The 23,270-nt window shown below is 39.8% G+C and overlaps 1 protein-coding gene across 15 annotated transcripts in view; it reads left to right on the top strand.

Moving 5' to 3' along the window:
• The window catches only part of ABLIM2 (actin binding LIM protein family member 2), a 141,739-nt gene that overhangs the window by 28,782 nt on the left and 89,687 nt on the right, over positions 1 to 23,270 (top strand). For 13 of the 15 annotated variants that reach the window (XM_017828039.1, XM_017828036.1, XM_017828041.1 and 10 more), the window contains exons 2-3: positions 9,644 to 9,787; positions 22,895 to 23,078. In XM_017828039.1, the coding sequence (XP_017683528.1) occupies positions 9,644 to 9,787; positions 22,895 to 23,078 (328 nt within the window). Of the gene's footprint in view, positions 1 to 1,584; positions 1,703 to 9,643; positions 9,788 to 22,894; positions 23,079 to 23,270 lie in introns of those variants that run through there. The other 2 variants (XM_017828028.1, XM_017828031.1) reach the window with 2 other exon arrangements.

Here is a 23,270-nt window from a genome sequence, read left to right as displayed (position 1 = left end):
AAACCTAAAACACAGGATGGGTGAGAGCAGTGCTGTGGCTATCAGGACTTGAGGTTGTAAGAGGAGCCAAGTGTCTTGACTTTTTCCATAGCAAGGGCAATGTGCTGTTATTACTGTTAAAACAGGGGGGTTTGGCTTATACCGATTTGAGAAATCAGGTTAAAGCTATACTGCTTTCTGGATCATTTGCAGCAGGAGGTCTCTGAGCTCTCACATGTGCTGCTGTCACTGCTGTCTCTTGTCACGCTCCCTCAGGTCAGCCCATCACACTAATGAAGTGCAATGGCCTCGTGCTTTGTGCCTGTGAAGCTCATGAGTTGTGCTGGAGTTTCACAGAAGCACCATCAAAACCCTCGGAGCTCCTCAAGTGTGATTTCTGCTTTGCTGTAACCGAGCAGTGAGACCGCGGGGGAGGCTCATGGATCACACCTAGAACTGTAAATACAAATTAGTGCACTGTGTGACTGCATTACGGTGGTACAACCTCAAAATGCAAGTTACATAGCATTTAGCCTTGGAAGCCTGGCGAGCAGAGGGAAGGGCTGTGTAAGAGTGAAAGCCCTTTCACTTTTCCTTCCTATTAATTTACATGCCTTCAGAGCATTGCTGTTTAGCAAAGTGCCTCCTGTGTTTCTGCCAAGCTGAAGTAGCCGCTGGGAAAAACTAAGTAGGCCAAATCCTGCCAGTATCTGGAGAGCTCAGCCAGGGTGGCTGATGGTGATCCAAAAGAGTGTGGAGATGGATTTGGCTTCACACAGGCAGCACAACAGTATTGAACGAAATCAAATATTGCCAAAAGTCAGTTGCTGCAAGATAACATATAAAAGACTTTTTTTAAATGGAGTAATTCATAGTTCTGATTCATTGTGCAGAACCTGGGATCTTCAGATCTGTGCCCTGGGTCTCACCATGTCAGCTGGGGGCTATTTAAAGTTACAGACCATGTCTGGCATGGCCCAGGGCAGTAGTGTACTCATCATATATATTTCTGAAGTCAAAGTCCTTATAGAAATGCTCATTCTGTTCCCATGTAGTGCTTTAAATAGCTCAGCACATCATTGTTATTCCAGTGATACACATTCCAACTCCACATGAACAATCGGGAGAGATTTTTGCCTGCCAGGTATCTCACAGTGAGAGCATCTCACTAATTACATCATCTCCTTCTTACATCAGGACCATGCCTCCTGCTCCAGGGGGAAGGGACCTCTGTGCTTGGGGGACCTTAGAGGGGTTTCCCCGCTACCTCAGCCCATATTTTCAATTTATGGCAAGGATTTTGCAAATTTTCCATCTTTTAGCCTTTTTCCCCAGGTGCCCAGTACCACGCTGCAGCAGCTATGGAAGGGGTGGCATCACCTCGTGCAAACACACCCCTTGCTGGCACATCCCTCATCCGGTCCCTCGGGGCCCCTGCCAGTGGTGGCATACCCCATGGACGTGACAATATTTAGGCTTCTGTAGGATGCTATTTTTACATGGTGGTGACAGTGAGGTGTTGGCTCGGCTCCTGGCAGTGCGTGGGTGTTGCAGGAGTCATCTGACCCCGGGTGTGTTGGTGTTGGAGCGGTGACGGCACACAACTTCGGATCCTGCTCCCCACCGACCAGCTGAGCTCCTGCCACCAGCCACTCTGCAGCGGTGCTCCTGGTGGCGTTTCCCCTCTGGAAGGGAATTAGTGTGGGAATGCCAGAAGATACAGGTACAGTGTGATGACTCCACATTTTGGAGAGCCTAGACCTGAAATGACTTGTTTTTTTATCTGGAGCTGCGGTAACTAAATCACTGATACTGTCACGAGAATAATTATTCTGTGTTTATGTGGAAACACAGCAGAATGGAGAAAGATGGTTAAACATTTGTTTTAAATTATGCTTTGTATTCTTTTAATTATGTGAATGATGATTTGGAAATTATAATGATTCTGGCACTCAACAGACAGCTCAATTTGAAAACTTTCCTCATTTTATTTAATTTGACTTTCGAGTTTATATAAGATTATAATGGGGAAAAAAACCCCACCTATTGCTTTATGCAGATATATTTGAGTGCTTTTTCTATACCCTTTCTCATTGTAATCTAGCTAAACCCATACAAGAATAGTCTTTACAATGCTGCAGTAGCGGCTACTAAAATTCAGCAGACCGTGTTTGGATTTTTACTAACCGTGTTTGGATTCAGTAAGTGTTTTATTATAATAATGAGGGCAGGAGGTTAGCTTGTGTTGGATTTGTTTATGTGATGTGAGTTTTGCACTGAGCATATGGTGAGATTTGAAGCTCCTGTGTGCTGAATACTTCAGCTGTGTTGCGTCTTTTGTGCATGGTTGTATTCACATTCTGCTGGATAATACCTCTCCTTTGCCTCTGGTCCCATAAACTGTAATTGGCAGTAAAAGCGGAGGTGGCCTCAGCTGTGCTGTCTGCCTGCTGTCCTATGTCAGCCAAGGGTTTCTGTTCTGATGATGATGCATAAGAAGTGCTGGAAAAGGCATGCCTTTTTATGGGTAGTAGAAACAGGTATACGTTTCAAAAAAGAACATGATTTTTGAACCACGCTATTCTGTGATTTTGGACAAGGGGAGTGAACTTGCTGGTGTGGGGACAGTTCAGCCCTCTGTGTGTCCTGCTGGAGGGCTTGAGGGACTACATAATATGGACAATTCAGGGCAAAACTTCTTCAGCTTTTCCTCTATCCTTGTGTTCTGCTGCTTTGTTGTGAGACATTTGGAAAAACAGAGCGTTATGTTACAGTGGAAAGGCACCTTAAAGTGGGGAAACACATTTGAAAAGGCATTTAAGACAAGGTGCTAATTGAGAAATAGGGTAAACCAGGTTACCACTAGTTATTAAATGTGCTGATGTAGAACATCTAACACGTCCGCTCCTTAGGCCAGTGCTCATCTTTTTGGGTACACTGTGCTCCCTCCTCCCGCAGTGCCCTCACTACCCAGGTGCATGATCAGGAAGGGCTGGGGCCAGGGAATCACTCTACCCCACTGCCAAGTGCAGTTGGAAGGATGGATGGGGGAAGTTTATGGAGTTCCCATTACACAATTACTTTTTTTTTCATCCTTTCTGTGGAAAAAACGAGTGAGGTCTCAGCCCCCCCCACAAGGCTCCATAATCAATCACCAGTTCTTAGGGAAAAAAAACCCAATCCCCTTACACCCATGTCATTTTCTGAACACTGCATGTATTATGTACTTCTGTGTTATCCTTAGCCTCACACCATCACAACTCCTCCTCACTGAATTTTACACACAGGCACAAGACAGGGCAGAGAGAGCAGGGCTAGCAGGAGTAATGCTTCACTTGGATATTCAGAGGCACTTAAATGCTTGTTTCCTTTGCTTTCATCTGTGTGTTTTTAAATTCGACCCTGAGTGTTTTGACTCAGTTGACACAAAAAAGGTTTTGGTAAAACAACAATTTAAACTCCAATCTCTAATTCCAGATGGGTGCTGCCCCACTTGTCTGCTTCTACTTTAATCCTTCTCTGGGAAGATTGCAAAATTAATTCCCCTTCAGGCTGCTGTGAACCCCACCCTTCCCAAATCACTTGATACAGTATGTCCCCAATCAATACTTCTGTCCTGTTTCTCAAATACTTAATGAGTAAATGGCATTTGGGTCTCATATTTGTTTGTTTTCATTTTTAGTAACCACCTCTAGCTATAGAGATGAAAGGTTTCAGTGTCAGCACAGAGGTAATTTGCTGATAATTCTTTTGTGCAGAATAATATCCCTTGTCAGTGCGGTGCATCTTTGGTTCAGAGTTGGAATGTGGCCTTTGACTTTGTTGAAAAAGCTGAACATTATTATGAACTAAACAGCTGATAACGATAATTTTAAATATTAATGTCTTTCTAGTATTTTTCCCCTCAAAAAAATGTTTTCATCAGATGAAGCAAATGTAATAGGTTGTGAATTTATAGAGGAGCCTGTAGTTCTGATAGTTGCTAAAGAAAATCAATGTAGCTTTTTTGCTAATGGAGAGTTGCTGTTAAAGGCAAATGATACTGTATTTGTATGAACCTGAAATGAAAGGCTTGCACTCTTTTAACCTGACCTCCAGAACACAATAAAAAACCCCCAGAACAACCCACAAAAAGAACAGAGGAGGTAACCCCTGCCAAGCCCTTTGGTTTTCCTTATATTGTTGCCTTTAGGCTCTGGTTCTGCTCTATCCTTCCAGGAACTGTGGTGAGGAATTATGCCTTTCCCTGAATTGACTGGTAATTTTTGGGATTGTAAATATTAGGAAGAAAATATTTATTCACATGAAAGTTGTCTCTCCATTCAAATTATTCCTTAGTTTATATCAAAGTACTCTAAAATGAGCATATCACGGAAGGACAGGTTGGATGGGGGTTTGAGTAACATAGTCTAGTGGAATGTGTCCCTGCCAATGGCAGGAGGGTTGAAACTGGATGATCTTTAAAGTCTCTTTGAACCCAGCCCATTTGAGGATACTGAGATTCTAATATTAAATTGTGTCATTTGGCCCTCTGTCATTTCAGGCTTCTGTAGTCACTAAGAACCATAAATCTAATAAACTGGGTTTTCAAAACAGGATTAAATAATGTGGAGTAAATGGGATATGTGGCCGTAACAGTGTCCATATAGTGAACAAAGAAGTTGAAAGTCTTTATTATTAAACTTCATATTTGAGATTTGATCTCAGGTTAAATGTGTATTCTTAAGCATGATACTTCTTAATTTTCAGTACTTGATTTCCAAGCTCAGTAATGGCTTCTGTAGTTTCTTATGCAGAGTTAAAAAACAAAAAGCACCGAACTGGAAAAACTATGTTGAATTCTGCAGTTTCTGACCATGTTTCTTCATCCATACTGTAATCTCCCATGAAGATTTTTTTCATTTGGCTGTTGGAGAGCCTGATAGCAGAGGGGTATGTCATCCTTTGCATAGACCGTTCCTAGATTGGATCTTTTTCCAAGGGTTTGATTTCCCTCAGCACTTTGCTCACAGCAGAGAGATGACATTTTTTTATCCCAGGCTCCCAAACAGAGCATGACCAGGGACTCCCGAATCTTCTCCCTTCTGTCACTGCCGTCAGCTTGTCTTGTACTGCTTCCAAAACATTCCTGTCTCAGCCAAATCTTGTCCTCGTCCCTGGCACCTTATCCTGCCCCCCCCGCTTTTAAATCCTACTTAGTCTAGCAATGCCAGAGGGGCTTATTCAAAGAGTTGGGTTTTTTACCACATACTGTGGTTTTTCATGGATCCGGTGTGCCTGTCACAATGTTCACCGATGTCAGACTACAACCTTTACTCCAAGTACTTTCAAAAACATTGTGGTATGCTTTCTTTTTAACCTTGAAAACCAATATACTGTATACTATCTTTTTTCATCCTTACAAAAAGCTGAAACAGCTTGTCTGAAATTTTCCCTGAAGAAATGAGTTTGAAAACACAAAATGTGAGTAATATCTAAGTAAATGGTTAAAGTTTGGCAAAGCTCTCAGGCACGTGGTGGGATTCATGAGGATGTCCTGTGAAGGGCCAGGAACTGGACTTGATGACCCTTGCAGGTCCCTTCCAACTCAGAAAATTCTGTGAATCTGTGAAAGTTATAATCAGACTGAAAACTTCACTTGACAGTGGCCATAAGGTGTGTAATGCAGCTTTAATAACAAGTGATACCACTGTCCTCCCTTCCCCATGATACTTGCAGCAAGTGCACATCTTGAGTATGCAGTATAGAAGTAAGTCTAAGGAATGTATCTTGTTTGACAAATTTGTAACAAACCATTGCTAGTTAATGAGCCCTACTTGGTCCAGAACTGCAGAATGATGTACTGTGTAGCCTATTGAAGAGAGGCTGAGTCTTGACATCAGAGATGTGTGAGTGCTGGACAGTTGGCAAGATTATTGGTAATGATGTTCCCAACAGACAAGTCTTGCACAAAAAAAGTGCTGTGGAAACTGTTTGCTCCTTCATTTCTTGCCAGTGTTTGTCCTTGTCAAAAAATGAGTGCAGTCAGATCTTTTTAGGGTTTAAGGACTGGTGAATTGGTGAGGATACACCTGCTAGAGCAGAATATCGTATGTAGTATGGGCGAAAGGGAAATTTAGAGAATCAGGCATTCAGTTGTATTTCAGTTTAGAAAAAGTAATTTAAAGTTAAGAAGGAAATTTCTACTTTCATTAAATTCTACAAATTAGGATATAATGTAAGCATTTAATTTTTAATGAACTCTTTAGTTAGGATCTGATGACCAGGCTCAGATCATTACATTCTGCCAGAAATTCATTATTTCACTCATTAAATATGTTGATTGTGTGTTCTGCTGCTTCAAAGACTGATTTTGATACATAAAGGCATAAAAGTAGAATGCTGAAAATTGCCATGTAAACATGTTTCCTTAAATATGATTTGAAACATAAGTTAAAATGTGAAGTTCACTAGTAGAGTTAGTTTCTCAAAGTTGTCAGCAGCTGCAATTTAAACATGAAGCATATTAAGTTTCAGTATTTTAAAATATAAACTAACATTTCATTAATTATATAATTTTGTTGTGCTAGATGAAAGAATAAGTATTTTAAACTGTCTTCAGAAGGACCACTTTGTAATGATCTCAAAGGCACTGTATTCCTACTGGGTTTTTGTGTGAAATATCAAGTAGCTTAGTTCTGAACAGAGAGAAAAGCAAAATAATTTTCCTTTGTCTCCCATGCATATTTTAAATATGCTTTGTGTTACTTCAAGATTAATGGAAGAATACCAAAAGCAATATTACATATTTTCCTTTTTAATTTATTTTATAGCTGAGTTGTTGGGGTTTTTTGAATTCTAAACCTCAATTCAGAGACTCTAAAAGAAGGAAATATGTGAAGTTGACCTGCCCTACAGCTCTGGACACTGAGCACCAAACACATCATGCAAAGCAAAACTTTCTGTTTTCTGCCACGTTTTCAGTTTGCAACAATTTTCAGAAAACAAAACAGACCAAAAAAACCAAACAACTTTGCAACAATTTTTAGTTTTCCGCTGTTTTGCAAGAAGTGCAGCATTGAACTCCCAGGTGCAATAGCGACATTTTCTCTGGAATGTGACACTGTTGTCACTTTGGGGAAGGGGGGTATGTTTGCTGTGGTGGGCTGCCCTCGGGGCTCTCCAGCCCTGGGTTTCTCAGCACATGCTGTGTGCAGTGCTGGGTCTCCTGGGCCAGGTTACTCCAGCCTGTGGGAAACACCACAGCAGGAACTGGTGGCTGTCTAAATGGACTAGGCGTGGATGCCTCTGGAGAGATGCTGTTCTGAAAGGCTGAGACATAGGAAGAGTTGGGTGTGAAGAAAAGTCAATATTTAATTGTTCCAATCAGAATTTTATATTTGCCTATGCAACTGTATAGGCCAAAATGGTCTGGGTATGGTCAGCTCTTCTTAAGTCTTTCATGAATTATATGCTACAAATTTGATGCTTGTTAGTAATTCTGGAGGGAGTAAACCTTCTTTATTTATAGTTACAAACTTTTAGCTCTGTTAACTAACTTGGGAAAATACCTTATTTTTGTTTCTTACAGGATTGATTCTTTTTCAGGGTGGGTAGTTTGTTTTGGGCAGATTACAGTAAAGAGAAATTATCATGTCAAAAGTTAAGTATTACAAAGTTTGCAGTTTCCTCTGTTTTCTTTTGAGGAATAAGTCATACCCTCATAGTAGCTCAAACCGTGTGCACTGTTTGTTCTGTGCAAATTTGGGCATGTGCCTTTCTATAAACTTCCAGTTGCCTGTCATGCTGTGTTGTTTTTATTGGACATGTCCTTAATTATAACCAGAACTTCAGTAACTGCTCCAAAGTTCACACTGCCTTGAGCAGGACTTTTTTGACAATCCCAGAACATGTAATTTCAGCAAACAAGGCAGCATCTTAATGGGTGGTGAATGATGCTATAAGCAGCTCAGCCCATATATCTTCTTGAGAAAAAACACTTTACATACAAGAGTAGAATGTGCCAGTTTGGGCAAAACTTGCAGCAACTGCCCTGGAAGACTGGGTGGAAGGGGAGACTCAGCATCTCACTGAAATACCGACTCCTTGAACTCAGTGGGTGTGGAAAGGCCTTTTAGGAATTGCAGAACATACTGGCAGTGGAGATGAGGGGAGAGTAGAGAAGGAAGATCAACAAGGTCAGATATTAAAGAGCAGGAGCTCACTCATTATAGTATTGTCTGTTATTGTGTGTGTTCTAAGTGACAGTACCATCCCTGCTTTTCTATATCACCCTTATCTATGCTGATGTTACAGACATTATGCTTTGTTGGTAGTAGATTTTTAATTAAAATAAATTTTCCCCCCTCTTTTTTTTCTGAAATAGCAACTCTGATATTACAATAAGAATAGAAACTAAAGATCTTGGCCAGTCGGAGTTTAATCCATCCTCTTATAAATTTATTAGTTGTTTTGCAGCAGTCTCATACAAAAAAGTTACTTCCCAATGGTTTTTTGTTTTTTTTTTTTTTTTGGATGTTGGTAAAAGAGTAGCACAGCAATGGCATTATCCCTTGACTAAACCCTGAAGGGAAACTTCTCTGATTCCCAGTCATACTTAGTGTATTGGCCTATGACTGGTTGCTCCATCTTGACTGGTTGGTTGATAAGTTTATTTTGAAGCTAAAATTTAAACAAATTCAGTCATTTTGAAATAAATAATCTAACCTTGGAATAAGCATGCCACATTACAGAAGAAAAGCATCATTAAATATGTAATTTGCTTTGTAAGATGTCATTTGCTTTATCTATTTTCCTGCTATTAGTTCTTCACACAGGAAAAAAGCCAAGTCTGTTGAGTTACAGCCCCTCTATAATTAACTGCCTTGATGTTTTCCATCTTAACTCCTAAGTACACTGTGATAAAAAATTAATGCAAGTACTGCAGCAGAATTGCAAGAATAAGGTCATATCTCACCTTTTCCACATAATATGTTGGGATGCCAACTTATATTGTGTTATCAACAGCCAAATAAATGCAATATCTAATGTGCATCACAAGATGGCAGCAAATTTTTAATTCACTTAATATTTTGCTAACCTAGATAAACCTAATCTCTTGAAATCATAGATTTCTTACAAAATGAGAGCAACCTTTCTTTATTGATATGTGATATTTGCACAGATGTCAGTGTTTCAGAAGTAGGAACTCAAAATATCAACAGAAGTATATTTCTGTCCTTAAGTCAGTTAAGAAGGCAATTACCTTGAACTTTAAAGATCAGTAGCTCACAGTGTAAGAGTTCCTAAACCTCATTAAGGATACTTTGGATAAAAACAATAGCTTTTATCTATAGTCTTTGACTTCATGAAGAGAAAATATGACAAAGCAGTTTTTTCTGAAATTCGGGTGGAGGCTCCCAAGACTTGATCAGGTGAATTCTTTCCTCTGTCAGCAGTTCTGATTTATTATTTAAATGTTTGCAAGGAGAACCTTTGAAAGTTATGTAATGCGAGGCTTGGCTTTAGCAGATCTTTACTCTTGTGCTGGCCAACCCCAGAAGTTGAAATTGTTTTATTTGCTTGATCTGTTTTGTCCCAGGTGTTAATTGTCATTATTTGTAGATCTCACAGAAGATGCACCTAATAGCCCTTACAATGCTCTACCTTTTGTTTTCTCTTGCAGTTTCACAACCACAGGCTGTGCACAGCCAACTGGAGAAGCCGTCAAGTACTGCAATTCTCTGCAATACCTGTGGAAACCCATGCAAAGGAGAAGTTTTGAGAGTTCAGAACAAATATTTCCATATTAAGTGCTTTGTTTGCAAAGGTAAGTGTTTGTGACTGCTGCGTCTGTAAGTAGGACATTAGCAATGGTGAGTGACTTAATGGTCCTGGAAACTTCACAAACATATTTTACAACCCAGTCCATGTCTGAAGGGATTTACTGTGAACTCTCTGCTTACTGTAAGATTATAAACATCCTAAATCCTAAAATGGGAGTATGTTTTAAATGGATGTAAATCCATGGAGTTTACTGTGGACTTGCGCCTGAAGAAGAAGAAAAGTTTGGGAGAACTGGTAGTGAAAAATGGTGCAGGGTTAGGAAAGAACATTTTCAAAGAAACCCTGAGGTCGTCCCTTTCCCAGCTCTCTAATGCATGCCATGGAGGGGGCCGTGGCCATGTCTGTTCAGACTCTCTTGTGTTTGACTGTGATGGTTGATTCCCAGTGTCACCCTCTGTGCTTTCCCCATTTATGTGGGGGAACTACATGGTTGGTGCCTGGTGATCTAATATTGTCACATTGTGAATGGGAGAAGGATGGTCATGGGAAAAGGGACTTAACCGATACAACAGCCCTTCTGTAGATACTTGATTGTTTGAAAGATTATCTGGAAGCTGCAAAGATCTAATTTGGTTTGAATGTACAAATCACTAAATGCTGACTGATGTTTACTGAACAACCTGCTTACTCCATTATTAAGCACTACTTCAAATGACAGTTACTAATCCTTGTAGCTCAGCCTAGAAACATGAACGTGGCTCTGGTTTCAGCTGTGTCACTGTGACTATTTCCATTCCTATTTAGAGGAAACTATCAGAAAGAAAACTGTCTTTATCTGTCAGCTACACTGATATTGTTAAAAATCCTATGGGATTAAGTATATTGTGTTCAATACCTGAGTCAATCTTTAATGAGTTAGATAGACAGCTCAATAATTGTGTTCTTTGCAAAATTGCACAGCAAGGAAAATAAGCATAGGGTACTGTCCTAAGCAGCAAAAATATTTTGGTCACCTATTCAGAACCAGATTGGTATTTGAACCAGAACACAGCCTGTACTACATCTTTTAACAACAGCTTAAAAGATGTAGTACAGGCTGTGTTCTGGTTAAAGCCACTTGTTCTTATGGCAAATTTTATTATCAAATTAGTTTTTCAGACCTAACTCAGGAAAAGAGCAGCTAATTTGTTATTCAGAAGTCTTGTCTCCTGCATGAAGGCTCAGTAACATACTGGCATGTGCTCAATGTTGTTATCTTGATGAAATGCAAGCCTCCCTTTTTATACAGATCTGCTATGAGCAAAAATGAGTCCCACGGAAGGAACAAGACAGAATTATATATCCAATTTTTCATTTCATAGGCCATCTCCATTTAGATGATGCCAGGTCACCAGCAAATGCAACATGCAAATTCTGAAACTATTCACTGATCCCAAATTTAGGCGGTGCAGAGATTTTTTTTCCCCACCCCCATGAAGAAGAAGATGATGAATGCACTGTAGAAGCTGCATTGCCCTACCTGTCAGTAAGAGATAAGGAGGAGTTTGTTTGCTTCGTGCAGATCTCAGATAAAATGAGAAAAAATCACTACGTTAACAAGGAAGAAGCAGGGTAGCATCTGTCAGCCACCCATCAGTCTCTCAGCTGGCACAGGACATAGTGTCAGAGATGTGTGGTTAAACTGCTTCTGGGTGTCAGGACTCTTGTAGTACTTAGACTCCTCCTTATTAATCATTTTGCTAAGTGTTAAGTTTCCGCACAGCGTTTGTTTTGGGTTTTTCCCTCATTATTTAAATACCATCTTTTATCACTTTTCAAGGGTTTCCATCAATTTTCTGGCATTCTTCTGGTATCAGTTTTTGTTTTGTTTCTGGGGTTTTTTTGCTACTTAAAAAGCATGGGTTACTTTCTAGTGCGGGTTTACCGTGTTGTTGCATGAGAAGAGCTTAGGAACAGAACGGAGCACTGGACATACATTTCACTAGCTAACATAAAAAGAAAAAAAAAATCAGGTTAGGCAAATGTGATTTGGGTTTTTCATGATGAAAAACTATAGTTCATGTGTTAGGATTTAGCAACAAAATGGTATTCAGTTCTGATAAGTTAACCACTTATATGCTTTTAGCCTTGGAGGAGAGGTTTGTGCCATGATCCCTGCTGTGCATGGGCAGGGTGATGATTCTGGGAATATCTTTATCTTACAATTGATTACTTCCTGCAGTGCCTTCATTCTGATGCTCCTCAGCAATGCAATTTACCTTGTCTCACCTTGTCCACCAAAGATAGCATCTGGAAAGAGGCTGTGTGCCCAGCATCCAGTGCAGCTGCAGGACAGCCCCAGGACAGATAATCCCATGTGTGGCCTGCTGCATTGCCCTGCTAAGCTGCCTGCCTGCTTGGTTGACTGCCTCTGTATTAAATCATCTCATAGCCTGCATCAGAAAACATTAGATATTTGTAAAACTGCAGAAAATTATGTTCCCTGTCACAGAATTTACAGTTGTACAATGATGGAGAATACAAACTGAGAAAGAGCCTATGAATAAAAATGACAAATGACCATGTCTTGAGAGGTGTCTAGAGGTAGGTAAGGTTTGTTTGAATGACCTTATCAGTACAGATGATACTACACTGGAAGAAGTTACACCTTTTTAAATATGTGTGAAATGTGAAACTGTTTCTGTGACAGTGTTGGATAACTCATTAGATTTCAGGCAGTCATATACATTTAATTGTTTCCTTTTTGGGGGAGTAGAAAGATAGTTTTGAATATTGCCATTCTGCTGTCTGATTATTCATAGAATCATAGAATGATTTTGGTTGGAAAGGACCTTAAAGGTTACATAGTTCCAGTCCCCCTGCCATGGGCTGGGACACCTTCCACTAGACCAGGTTGCTCAAAGCCCCATCCAGCCTGGTCTTGAACACTGACAGGGATGAGGTATCCACAACTTCTCTGGGCAACCTTTCTTAGGGGGACTGTGAATTTCAGAATGCTAACAGCAAGTACACAGATTGAAATTGTATTGAAATTTAATTGTATAACCAAGGAAGGTTAGTATAAAGTCACTAATTCCCATTTGATTCTTCTTTCATTCCCATCCAGTTCTTCTTACATTCCCCAGATGATAATGATTCTAAACAATTCTAAGAAAAGTTTTAAAAACTTTTCACCAAAAAGAGGTGAAGAACTCTTTTTTCTTATCATTCAATATTAAGAGACACGTCCAGATTAAAAAATTGAATAGCAATACTGGGAAGATATGCTAGTTTTGCTCAGTATCAAAGTTTAAGAGGGCTTAGGTAGGTAAATAGGCATTATAAGTAAGGTTTATACTGATATCTATTTGTATATATTATTTCTTGTTTAGGTGCACATCTAATCTGCTAATAAAAGGCTATTGGGAATGTGCCATCTAGCCTCACTTAAAATTTTTACTTAATCTTTAACATATCTCCCATTTTAATCACGTTTTATAAAAGGGCTGTTGTAACAGAAGCATATGCCTTTGATATAATAAGACAAAGATTAATTAGACTTAAGGGCTTTCGTTCCTATGTTTGTTAATTCTTTTGTTATTTGTTACCACTGTAATGAAGGCATCAAGGAAAATTACTAAAGGTGATAAAATATTGATGACTCATACTATCAAATTAAAAAATTGTGTTGTCTATTTCATTCCGAGGGTGTCTGTCAGGTCAGGAATGCATTTCACATAGGCAGCCTTGTTAAAGGGAAGGGCTAAGACAGAATATTTGGTGAAAATCTTAACATCAAGTAACTTGGTAATAGGAGTGTTTTACTTGTTAGATCAGATGCATCTGCTAGGATATAAATATGTTCAAAGCTACACTAAGTAACCTGAGGGACTCACATTTGAACATAGCTATGGGGTTTCACATTTCGGAACGGGGTCATTTGCGGGAAGCTCACTAGTAAGATTTCTGAGTCCCAGATTTTGTCCAGGAGGTAGCAGTTAATGGCATTTCTGGTATCTTGGGCACTGGGGATTAGTGCAATGGCTCTTATTCATCAGGCATTCTCAGCAACGTGTCCAGTGATTCCCGAGTCATTCAGGAGTTTGCAATCCCAGATCACATTAACTCAGTATAATGGGAAAATCAGTGCTCCCGATGCAATGTTCCCCAAGTCAAGGTTGGAGAGTGTGGTAGGTTTTACCAGTCGCATTAGCTTATTATTTTTATTTCACTGCAATTATGATGATGTTGATGATGATAATAATGGTCACTTTTGCCGGTGAAAAAGTAATTCATTGTGGCAACAAATGGCTCAGTGTTGTAGTTTTGAGATTTTAAAACTTGAACTTTAAAAATAATTAATTGCTAACTGTCTAAAAGCAACTCACTAATTAAAGCATGAAAAATTTTTGGTCAGTTAGTAAACTCCCACAATAACAAAGTAATGGTTAATTTTTCTTTTGTTGTAATCATGTTCTTATTGCAACCTTTCTTTGCATTCTTTAAGAATATTCTGCAGCCCTTCATGTCCTGATCATATACTAATCACATCAGCACTTCACTAAAAGCTTTATTTCATGGCATATATTTCATCCAGATTCTGATGAATCTTTTTTTAAGAGTATCTTTCATGAATTTAAGGAATATATTATGTTAGTAAAGCATGGTGGAATCACAGTTATGATTATTGGTAAAGGAATATCTTAATAAAATTTCAGTAAAGGGTATCTAACTATCCATCCCAGGAAGCCAAACTTCTGTTATTTTTGTTTTCCAACTTGATTTATTTCATTTAAATACACCAAGTTTTTGGGGTTTAGATGTAACCTATATGTGTTTACTCTTGTCTTTATACTCGGGATGTTACATAATACCCCTGCTTTATTTTCTTACTATTTGTATTCTTCATTAGTCTCTTCGTTGCCTCGACTTTCTCCTTATTTGCATCCTTCTAGTCCATAGATCGAGAAGGTATACTAGAAATCTAAGTGCTCATTAAAAACATGAATAGGATTTTCAAAGCAGGAATTGCTGAAATTTCTGAGGGACGATTCAAACTGCACAAACAGCTGTGTGCAGAAGGTGTTTGCAATGCAGGGGGCTGGTTCCTTATTAGGAAGAGAGAGGTACCTGGGAGAGGTGCTTAACTGTGCTGGGAATGCTGAGGTAGATTTAAACGAAAGCACCAAATAAATGGAGAGTAGTAAAACTCATCCTGATTGAAATCAAAGTAGAACCAGCACAAAACTGAATACATTTAAAAATTAGGCCTGACACAGAGTTTTGGATGGCAACATAAGCTTTGCAGGCAGTAAAGACACTATTAATATAAAGAAATTTTGAACATATGTAATTTCAGCCCACATTAGATAATGTCACAGAATTATTATTATTATTATTATTAGAAAAACTTGTAATTTTTTTTTTTTAATTACTCAAGTTCTCTTCTTGGAGTAAGACTTTTCTCCCCCACAAAAAAATGTCAGTGCAAGGATGCCTTTATGCAGGGGGACTCCCTGTCTAGGTCATGCTTTTTCACATGAGGACACAGCAGAGATACAGCCACCACACTGGAGCAGCTACTGGGCATTTCAGTGCACTCAGGCGATGCGGTGCCTGTGTGGAGACCCAGAGAGAGTTATTGGATAAAATTCATCGCTGCCACAATGGTGTTATTCCACCTCCCACTTTCTGCAACTCATTAACACAAGACCATCTGCCATATCTGTGCATAGTCAGAGCAGGCACTTAATTTGCAAACCTGTAACTGGCGCCCAAAGAACTGTTAAAAAAAAATCAGAAAATATTTAGTGTTGTTGCTTTACATGTTGAGGCTTTTTGGTTGTGATTTTTTTTTCTGTGTTTTTTTTTTGTTGGGTTTTTTTGTTTTGTTTTGGTTTTGTTTGGGTTTTTTGTGGGTTTTTTGTTGTTGTTGGGGTTTTTTTTTTGTTTTAAAAAAACCCTGTTTTAATTAGTCTGGCAATTGACAGCAGTATTTTATCATAAACACTTAAGGCACTATTAAGTTGAAAATGTATAAAAGCACATTACTCTGTTTCTTAAATCTATTTAACATGCTTATAAATTTTAAATAACCAGATTGAGTCCTTAAAACAAGAAATCAGTATAAAAGAGACAATTTTTCCAGTTTTCCTGAGGATTATTTTCATAGCTTTAAACAACCACATACATAATGCTGTGACAATCTTGCCCAGTAACACTCTCTTTAAGCTATTGGGAAACTCTGCTTTCCAAAAGGAAAATGGAAATACACTTTCTAATGCAAAAATTTCTCAATGTGTATTTCCCACTTATGACAGGAGTAAAGTTACATAGTGCACAGGAAACTCCCCAAACTCTCCTTCATTTTTATTAGGACACCTGAGTCTCTAATGTTCCGTCAATCTCATAAGAGCATTCTGAATCTCTAAGGGTTTTCCTGCACAGAAGTGTACTCTACAAATTAATTTATGGGCATCATGGCCATCGTAGCCTGGGAGCTTGTGTAGATGCACTGTGCACTGTATCCTTCGTAGCTTTATCAGTGCTACATATTTGTGGTGAAGTGTTGCAGGATGGATATAATATATCCCCACAATTCTCTGTATCTTTTCTGCTCCAGAAAGTTGATCATTCTCCTCAGTCAGAACTGTCTGCCTTCCTGCATTTCCTAGTTGGGAGCTGGGAAAGGGGCCAGCAGGTCTGTCCAAGACTTTCGTGGGGCTGCTTGATGCTTTTGTTTGCCCTGGATAGTAACAAAATGAGGTGGCATTCAAGTCCTTGAGATTATAGCTAGTATTTCAGATATTATTGCTAATACACTGCCAGTGACTGACAGGCTTGAGTATTCTTTTCACAGACATGTGTTTGGAAAGACTTTAGATATGGTCACTCCTGCGTAGGAAAAGTGATTGGATTATATGGTTTATGTACCATTGCAAGGTTCCTTTCATCTTATTTCTGTCTCACCTATAGACAGAAGGTGTGAATTGACTAAGAGGGTGATTGGGATGATATTCCCATGCAGATTTTGCATGGCCAGCAAACTCGAGCTGGGAAAGACTTCCCCAAAAGCTTTGTGAAAAGCTTATCTGGACTTACCACAACCAGACCATGCAACAGGAGTATCCCAGTCCCAGTCATCTTCTAGAAACAAGCTTAGACTGCTTCAGGTTAATTGCAGGTCAGTTTAAACTCAAGTCAAAGCAGTAGCAGTGGAAGTTTGCCAGGTGGTTGCTATTTCTTCTGACAGGCGGAGTGGCCAGGAGGAATGTACCACATATAATCATGGGCTTTTGGAGAATGGGCTCCCAAACTTCATCTATGGTGTATGAAGATAGAAAATTTAGCTGCCAAAAGAGAATAATATCGGCAGTGTACTACATGTCATTCTTGGAATCTTAGTCAGCCGCTGGCACCTATCTCATGGAAGGAGGAAAATAACAGAAATGGAGATAAAGCCACAGCGCTGACGAAGAAACCTTTTATTTAGCTCTGAGCAACTAGAGGTCGTTTTCTTTTTAACAATGTTATGAATGGGTCTTTGTTCCCTTTTTTTTATTTTTAGGGTCTTTGCCTCTCTTTCCTCAGTTGGTTAGATTCACACCTGGTTGCTTACATCAGGCAGCAAATGGGAGGGAAAAGTATAGGCTCCATACATGCAGATACAAATAAGCAACTTGCTTGATTGTCTGGCACGCTGAAGGGAGAACAGCACTGTTTAGATGACAAGACCACCAGTGCACACTGCTGCTACAGCCTGTTGCAGTGTACAGCAGCACAGTGAGTGTTGCATCCTCTGAGCATCTCAGGACATAGCTGATTTTTAGGCCCTGCACGCAGCCAAAAGATTAATGTGCTTTCAGCAGGCTCATTTGCTAGCACAGAGATGCATTTTATATTTGTACAGTGCAGTTTGTACAGTACATGCCGCTACTGATGGCAGACAGTAGTGGAATAGCAGCATGCCTAAAATGCATTGATTAATTGATTTGCTGCTATTTATTTTCACAGAATCATAGAATAGTTTGGGTTTGAAGAAACATTTAAAGGTCATCTAGTCCAACCCCCCCTGCAATAAGCAGAAACATCTTCAACTAGGTGAAGTTGCTTGGGGATCTGTCAAACTCAACCTTAAATGTTTTCAGAGATGGGGTAACTACCTCCTCTCTGGACAACCTATTCCAGTGTTTCACCACCCTCGTTGTAAAAATTTTATTCCGTATATCCTGTCTAAATTGCACCTCTTTTACTTTAAAACCATTTCCCCTTTGTCCTATTTTAACAGGCCCTTCTAAAAATAGTTTGTCACCGTCTTTCCTGTAGGCCCCCTTTTGTGCACTGGAAGACTGCTGCAAGTTCTCCCCAGAGCCCCCCGTTCTCCAGGCTAAACAACCCCAACTCAGCCTGTTTTAATAGGAAAGGTGCTCCAGCCCTCTGAGCATCTTTGTGATCCTCCTCTAGACCTGCTCCAACAGGTCTGTGTCCTTTGTATTTGGGGACCCCAGAGCTGGACACAGCCCTCCAGGTGGGGGCTCACAAGAGCGCAGTAGAGGGGCAGAATCATCTCCCTTGACCTGCTGGCCACACTGCTTTTGACATAACCCATGATACAATTGGCTTTCCAGGCTGCAAATGCACATTGCTGTCTCATGTCCAACTTTTCATCCACCAGTAATGGACTTAGACTTACGGAGTTAGATTGACTGTGAAATCACACTGTGTAAATGACGATGCTTCAGGTGCTATTACAGACAGTAATGTGTCTGTAACATGTCTATCCCTCTGCTGGGGATAAAAGCAGTCTGTTTCTAAACCAGTAGAGGAACACCTCAGATCTATATATGAAGTATTTTGGTATCAGGTAACTGCAAACCATCTCGAAGAGTGGAATTATCTAGTCGTCGGGGAAGTCATGCTCAGATTCCCTCCTCAAAAATGCTGTGGATACTGTCCACCTCAAGTCCCTTAGTACATCCAAGTGTTGTCTTGATGCTGAATACCATAAGAAGAGAAAAACACTTATTTAATCACTACTTAAAAACTACTCCTAAAGCTTGTAACTGTTCCGGATAAGGCATTGAAACCTTTTGGAATGCTAAAGCAGGGCAATACCGAGACACGCAGCTGAGTTACTCTGTTAGTCTCTTCATTAACATAAGTGCTATGTTTGAAGTGCTTTTCTTGTTTCACCGAGATGAACACCAGAAATTGTTGAAAACTGTTTCCAGGTTATAAATAACCCTACCCCCAGATACTCATTTTGGATGACAAGTGCTGGGTAGGAGTGGATCTGTGACATAACACTGATTTCCTATCCTAGGAGAGTAAGATCTGGTAGGTGCCTTTAAACATTCTCCCTAGACTTCCTCCAGTTTTCCTTTCCCTGGTTCCTTGTCTCTGCAGGTGTGCAGGATTGTCTCAGATGGGCATCATCTCTGTCCACTTTAAGTAGTAGGTGAAGGGCGCAGCATCTCACCTGAGGGATGGTTAGTGGGTCTCTTCAGAACTACTCTTCTCAGCCTTGAACCATGACTTTTTTAATATTGAAGCCAGTATTTAGCTAGAATCCCTGTGTTCTTCTCTGGTCAGCTGGGTGTCAAGGTAAATTGTATCAGATGGTTCAAAAAGTGTGGAAGCTGGTGGAAGTGGTGGAATAATGTGTGAAGAGCAGGGGAAGAGTGTTTGGCTTGTGAAAGAGCTGTGACTTCCCCCCCTCCTGCAGAGTCTGTGAATAAGAGGGAAAGTATAACCATGAAGGCTCCCTCCTGTGTTCCAGTTTCACTTAGGAGCTAGATTTTCCTTCACTCATGAATAAATAAGAAGACTTTGCAGAGGGTTACATCTCGCAAACTGTCACATACTTGGTCTTCATGTGCCAAAACAAGATGGAAAGAAATGGCCAAAGCCCACCATGCTCAGTTTTCTGAGCCAAAAACTGCATTAATGGACTCTCTTTTTTAGAAGTTTTACTTACGGTTAATCAGTTTGGAGGAAAGTCCACTTACAAGAACTAAGATTAGGAGGGTCAAAGGTGGCATCAAGGTTAGATACCAGTTATTTTTGAAACCTTTTGGAATGCTAAAACACTGAAAACTTGTATCAAAATTGATATCACTGGTGCAAATAAAAACTTGTGTGATGGCTATGCCTGTTTCATGTCTTTGCATCCCCGCTTTTTTTCCTTGAAGAAATATTTTACAATGTGCCTTATGTTTTTGCATGAAAAGCCTGTTTTCATTTAAAAAGAATATTATTTTTCTTTACTATGGCACACATAAGGTTGCTTCAGCTAAAACCTTCTAGTCTAGTGAAGTTGTCCCTCCCCATGGCAGAGGGTTTGGAACTAGATGATCTTTAAGGTCCCTTCCAAGCAAATCCATCCTAGGATTCTGGGATTCTGCTGTTCAAATGAATATGGAGGAATTTGTGTTCTTCCATAGTGAATTCAGCCACTCTTCGCATATAGGGAGGCTGAAGGGATGGTGATGCAGACAGGGGCCTGATGAGAGGATGCCAAAATCTGCTTTTATTTTGAAGTCCCAATGACTTGTTTTTCTGTCTCTCTTTGGGTAAGCAGTTTCACTGCACTGTTTCTTGAGAAGGCAGGATTAAGTGCATTAGTGCAAACTGCTTTGGAGCAATACACAACTTTGAAGTAGTTGTAACCTTGGTGACAGCACAGAAAAAAGCAAATATCTTCAGGGTGAGACAAAGTGTCACCAAATGCCAGTGGCAGAACTGTTGCCGATCCCACCTGCCCCAAACACTGCACCAGGGCCTTGTTAGCAGCCGTGAGACAGAGCCTACCTGACTTCCATTTAGGGCCCACATCAGCATTAAAAACATATAGATTTGCTTGTGCTTACAGCTCATTTTAGCTGGTGAACAGTGGCAAAAGTGTACAACAGAGAAGTGGCAGATAATTTGTTGGTAGGCTATCAACTCATCTTCTTTGTGTTATGGAAACCTAGGTCCAAGTCCCTCTGGGGTGATGCAGACCAAAATGTGTTGATCTGTGCCTGCCTTGTTGCTCACAGCAGTTCTTGGTGCCTTTGTCCAGGTGCACTACAGTAAGATGTGCCACTACGGGCATAAAGAAACATATATAGGGACATAACCCCTCCTTTCTCACTTCAGGAAACCAATTATGTCCTTTACCTTTTTTCTCTTATGATCCACTCTGCAAGTTTAAACACTGTCTGACATAATTTGAAACTACTCTAGGGCATCATTAGTATCAGCTGCATGCTGTTCAGCATCATCTTAAATCCATAGTTGATCTGTGCTTCTGTCACACCAGTATATACCTAGGTGAAATATATAGGCTGAAAGAAACTCATGATATTCAGCAAGTCATGCTGGGTTTTTTGAAAGTCTGTTTAAAAAGCACATCCTTAGCAAAAATTAGGACAAGGGTCAGAAATAAAAATGTTAAAGCAAATATGTAAAGCCTGTGAGATAAGGGACATGAACAATGAAATGCAAGATAAATCATCTAATCCCTAGTTGTTGTCCATGGCACCTGCAATATAATTGGAATTGTTTTGACTTAGAAGAAAGATTAATTAAGCCATAGTTCTTCAATTCTTGACCATGCACTAATACAGTTTCAGCATGATTGTTGTTTTCTGTCACCTAGTGGTTGAGGCCACCTACAGGGAGAATGATGAGAACTTAAATGCCCACTCAGGGTTTAAAGAGGGCCTTAAGCCCAGCCCTGCTGTGCTATGGTTAAGAAAGATGATAAAAAAGGGGTGGGTGATTGTATGTGTTTTTGAATGAATGTTCAGGATCCTGTGCTTTCTTGGGGCTTCTGTGTTCTGTGTGTTATTTTGTGCCTTGAGTATTCCTGCTGGACTAATTTCTCGTAGTTTAGGTGCAAGATGACTGATTCTGTCATTGCAAACAGGCTTTAGTAGGAGTTGGCAGACTTTACATTTAAAAACCAAAGTGCCTGTGGACTCCCAGGTACCTAAGCAGAAATCTCAATGTTCAACTTTAGAAGTGTGGATACTTCTGCTATTTTGGGACCAAGGCATTGAGCAACATTGCAGTGTTTTGTACCTGCTGCCCAAATTTGATAAGCAGTGTTCCCACTCTTCTTCTGTACTGTATGTGAGTAGTGACAGTGCCACAGTTCTGTTCAGCGTTGTTTGACTGGAAGCATCATTTGCTGATGGAAACACATTCCTAAATGAACACCCCCAGGAGCAGAAGTATATAGTAGCAAGTATGATGCTGTGACTTGGAGTAAAGTAGTAGTCAGCACAGCAGCAGAATCACCATTTTGAAGTCCAATTCTCCTTATATAAATCAAATCAAGTCTGTTTTTAAGGATTCTGGTCCATATGAATGAGGATCATCTTCTACATCTCTGTGTACTTCTATAGGACTTCACCAGACCATTGTATCTCTCCCATCTTAAAATGTTCTTAAAATACCAGCCTAGCTCCATCCTTGTTGCAACAGAGAAAGCCCCTGAAAAGTCTTACAAGTCTTTGGTTGATCAACATTAACCCTTTCCTACAGATTTAGCTTAAAAAATAGAAACTGACAGGTAGGATTAAAACTCTACTTTTACCAGGAGCAGATGGTTCTGGAGGTGCCTCCAGTTCATGCTTGGTGAGTGATATTTATCAGGTGAACGTAAGATCTGATTTAAAAAAAAGGATCTCGTAACCTTGTGGAAGATTACAGCAGTTGCCATGTGCATCGGATCCCCTGTTTAGAGAGAGCAGTATTTTGTGTCCAGGAGGAATATCAGACACCTGTAATCTGTCAGAGAAGTTTCTTTGTAACACTGGAGCTTTAGATTTTGAAGGTTTATATCCTTTATGCATTTCCTTTAACCTCTTAAATATGTTGGGTGTTGTATATGCTAACCCTGAACTCAGCTCCTACGGACCTTAACTTTGTACTTGTAGCCACTGCACTGAAGTTAATATTTTTACATGAAATAAATCCAAACTATTAATGTACAAAATACATGACTGATGTAATTTACTGTAAAAGTAGTGATTTTCAGATGCATAGCTATTCTGTGATCATAAACCTGTTTGATGAAGAGCTTAAATATTCCACTAGGAACCATAGATGAAAAATCAGAATTGTCTTAGATCATGAACTTTGCTTTTTCAGCCTGCTGAGTCTGCATTTTCTCTTTCTGCAGCTTGTGGATGTGACCTGGCTCAAGGAGGATTTTTTGTGAGACAGGGAGACTACATCTGTACTTTGGACTACCAGAGACTCTATGGCACACGGTGCTTCAGTTGTGATCAATTCATTGAGGGAGAAGTGGTCTCAGCATTGGGCAAAACCTATCACCCAGACTGTTTTGTGTGTGCTGTCTGCAGGTATGTTTTCTACATGAAGTTCTGTTTCATTTAAAAGCTAGATTTTGAAAGAGGGATGCCAGGCATTCAAACCTATAGCCTATAGATGGGAAAAAAAAAAAAGTTCTGCTTTCTGTTTTCCCCCCCTTAAAAAATTGAAAAAAAAAAAAAAAAAAAAAAAAAAAAAAAATCTGCAAACTTTGAGTACCTCCC

The sequence above is a fragment of the Lepidothrix coronata genome, unplaced genomic scaffold, assembly GCF_001604755.1.
Source record: "Lepidothrix coronata isolate B3197 unplaced genomic scaffold, Lepidothrix_coronata-1.0 Scaffold145, whole genome shotgun sequence".
In the NCBI taxonomy this organism is placed as follows: Eukaryota; Metazoa; Chordata; class Aves; order Passeriformes; family Pipridae; genus Lepidothrix; species Lepidothrix coronata.
The sequence above is the reverse complement of the archived record's forward strand: the minus strand, read 5'-3'. Positions and strand labels throughout refer to the sequence as shown.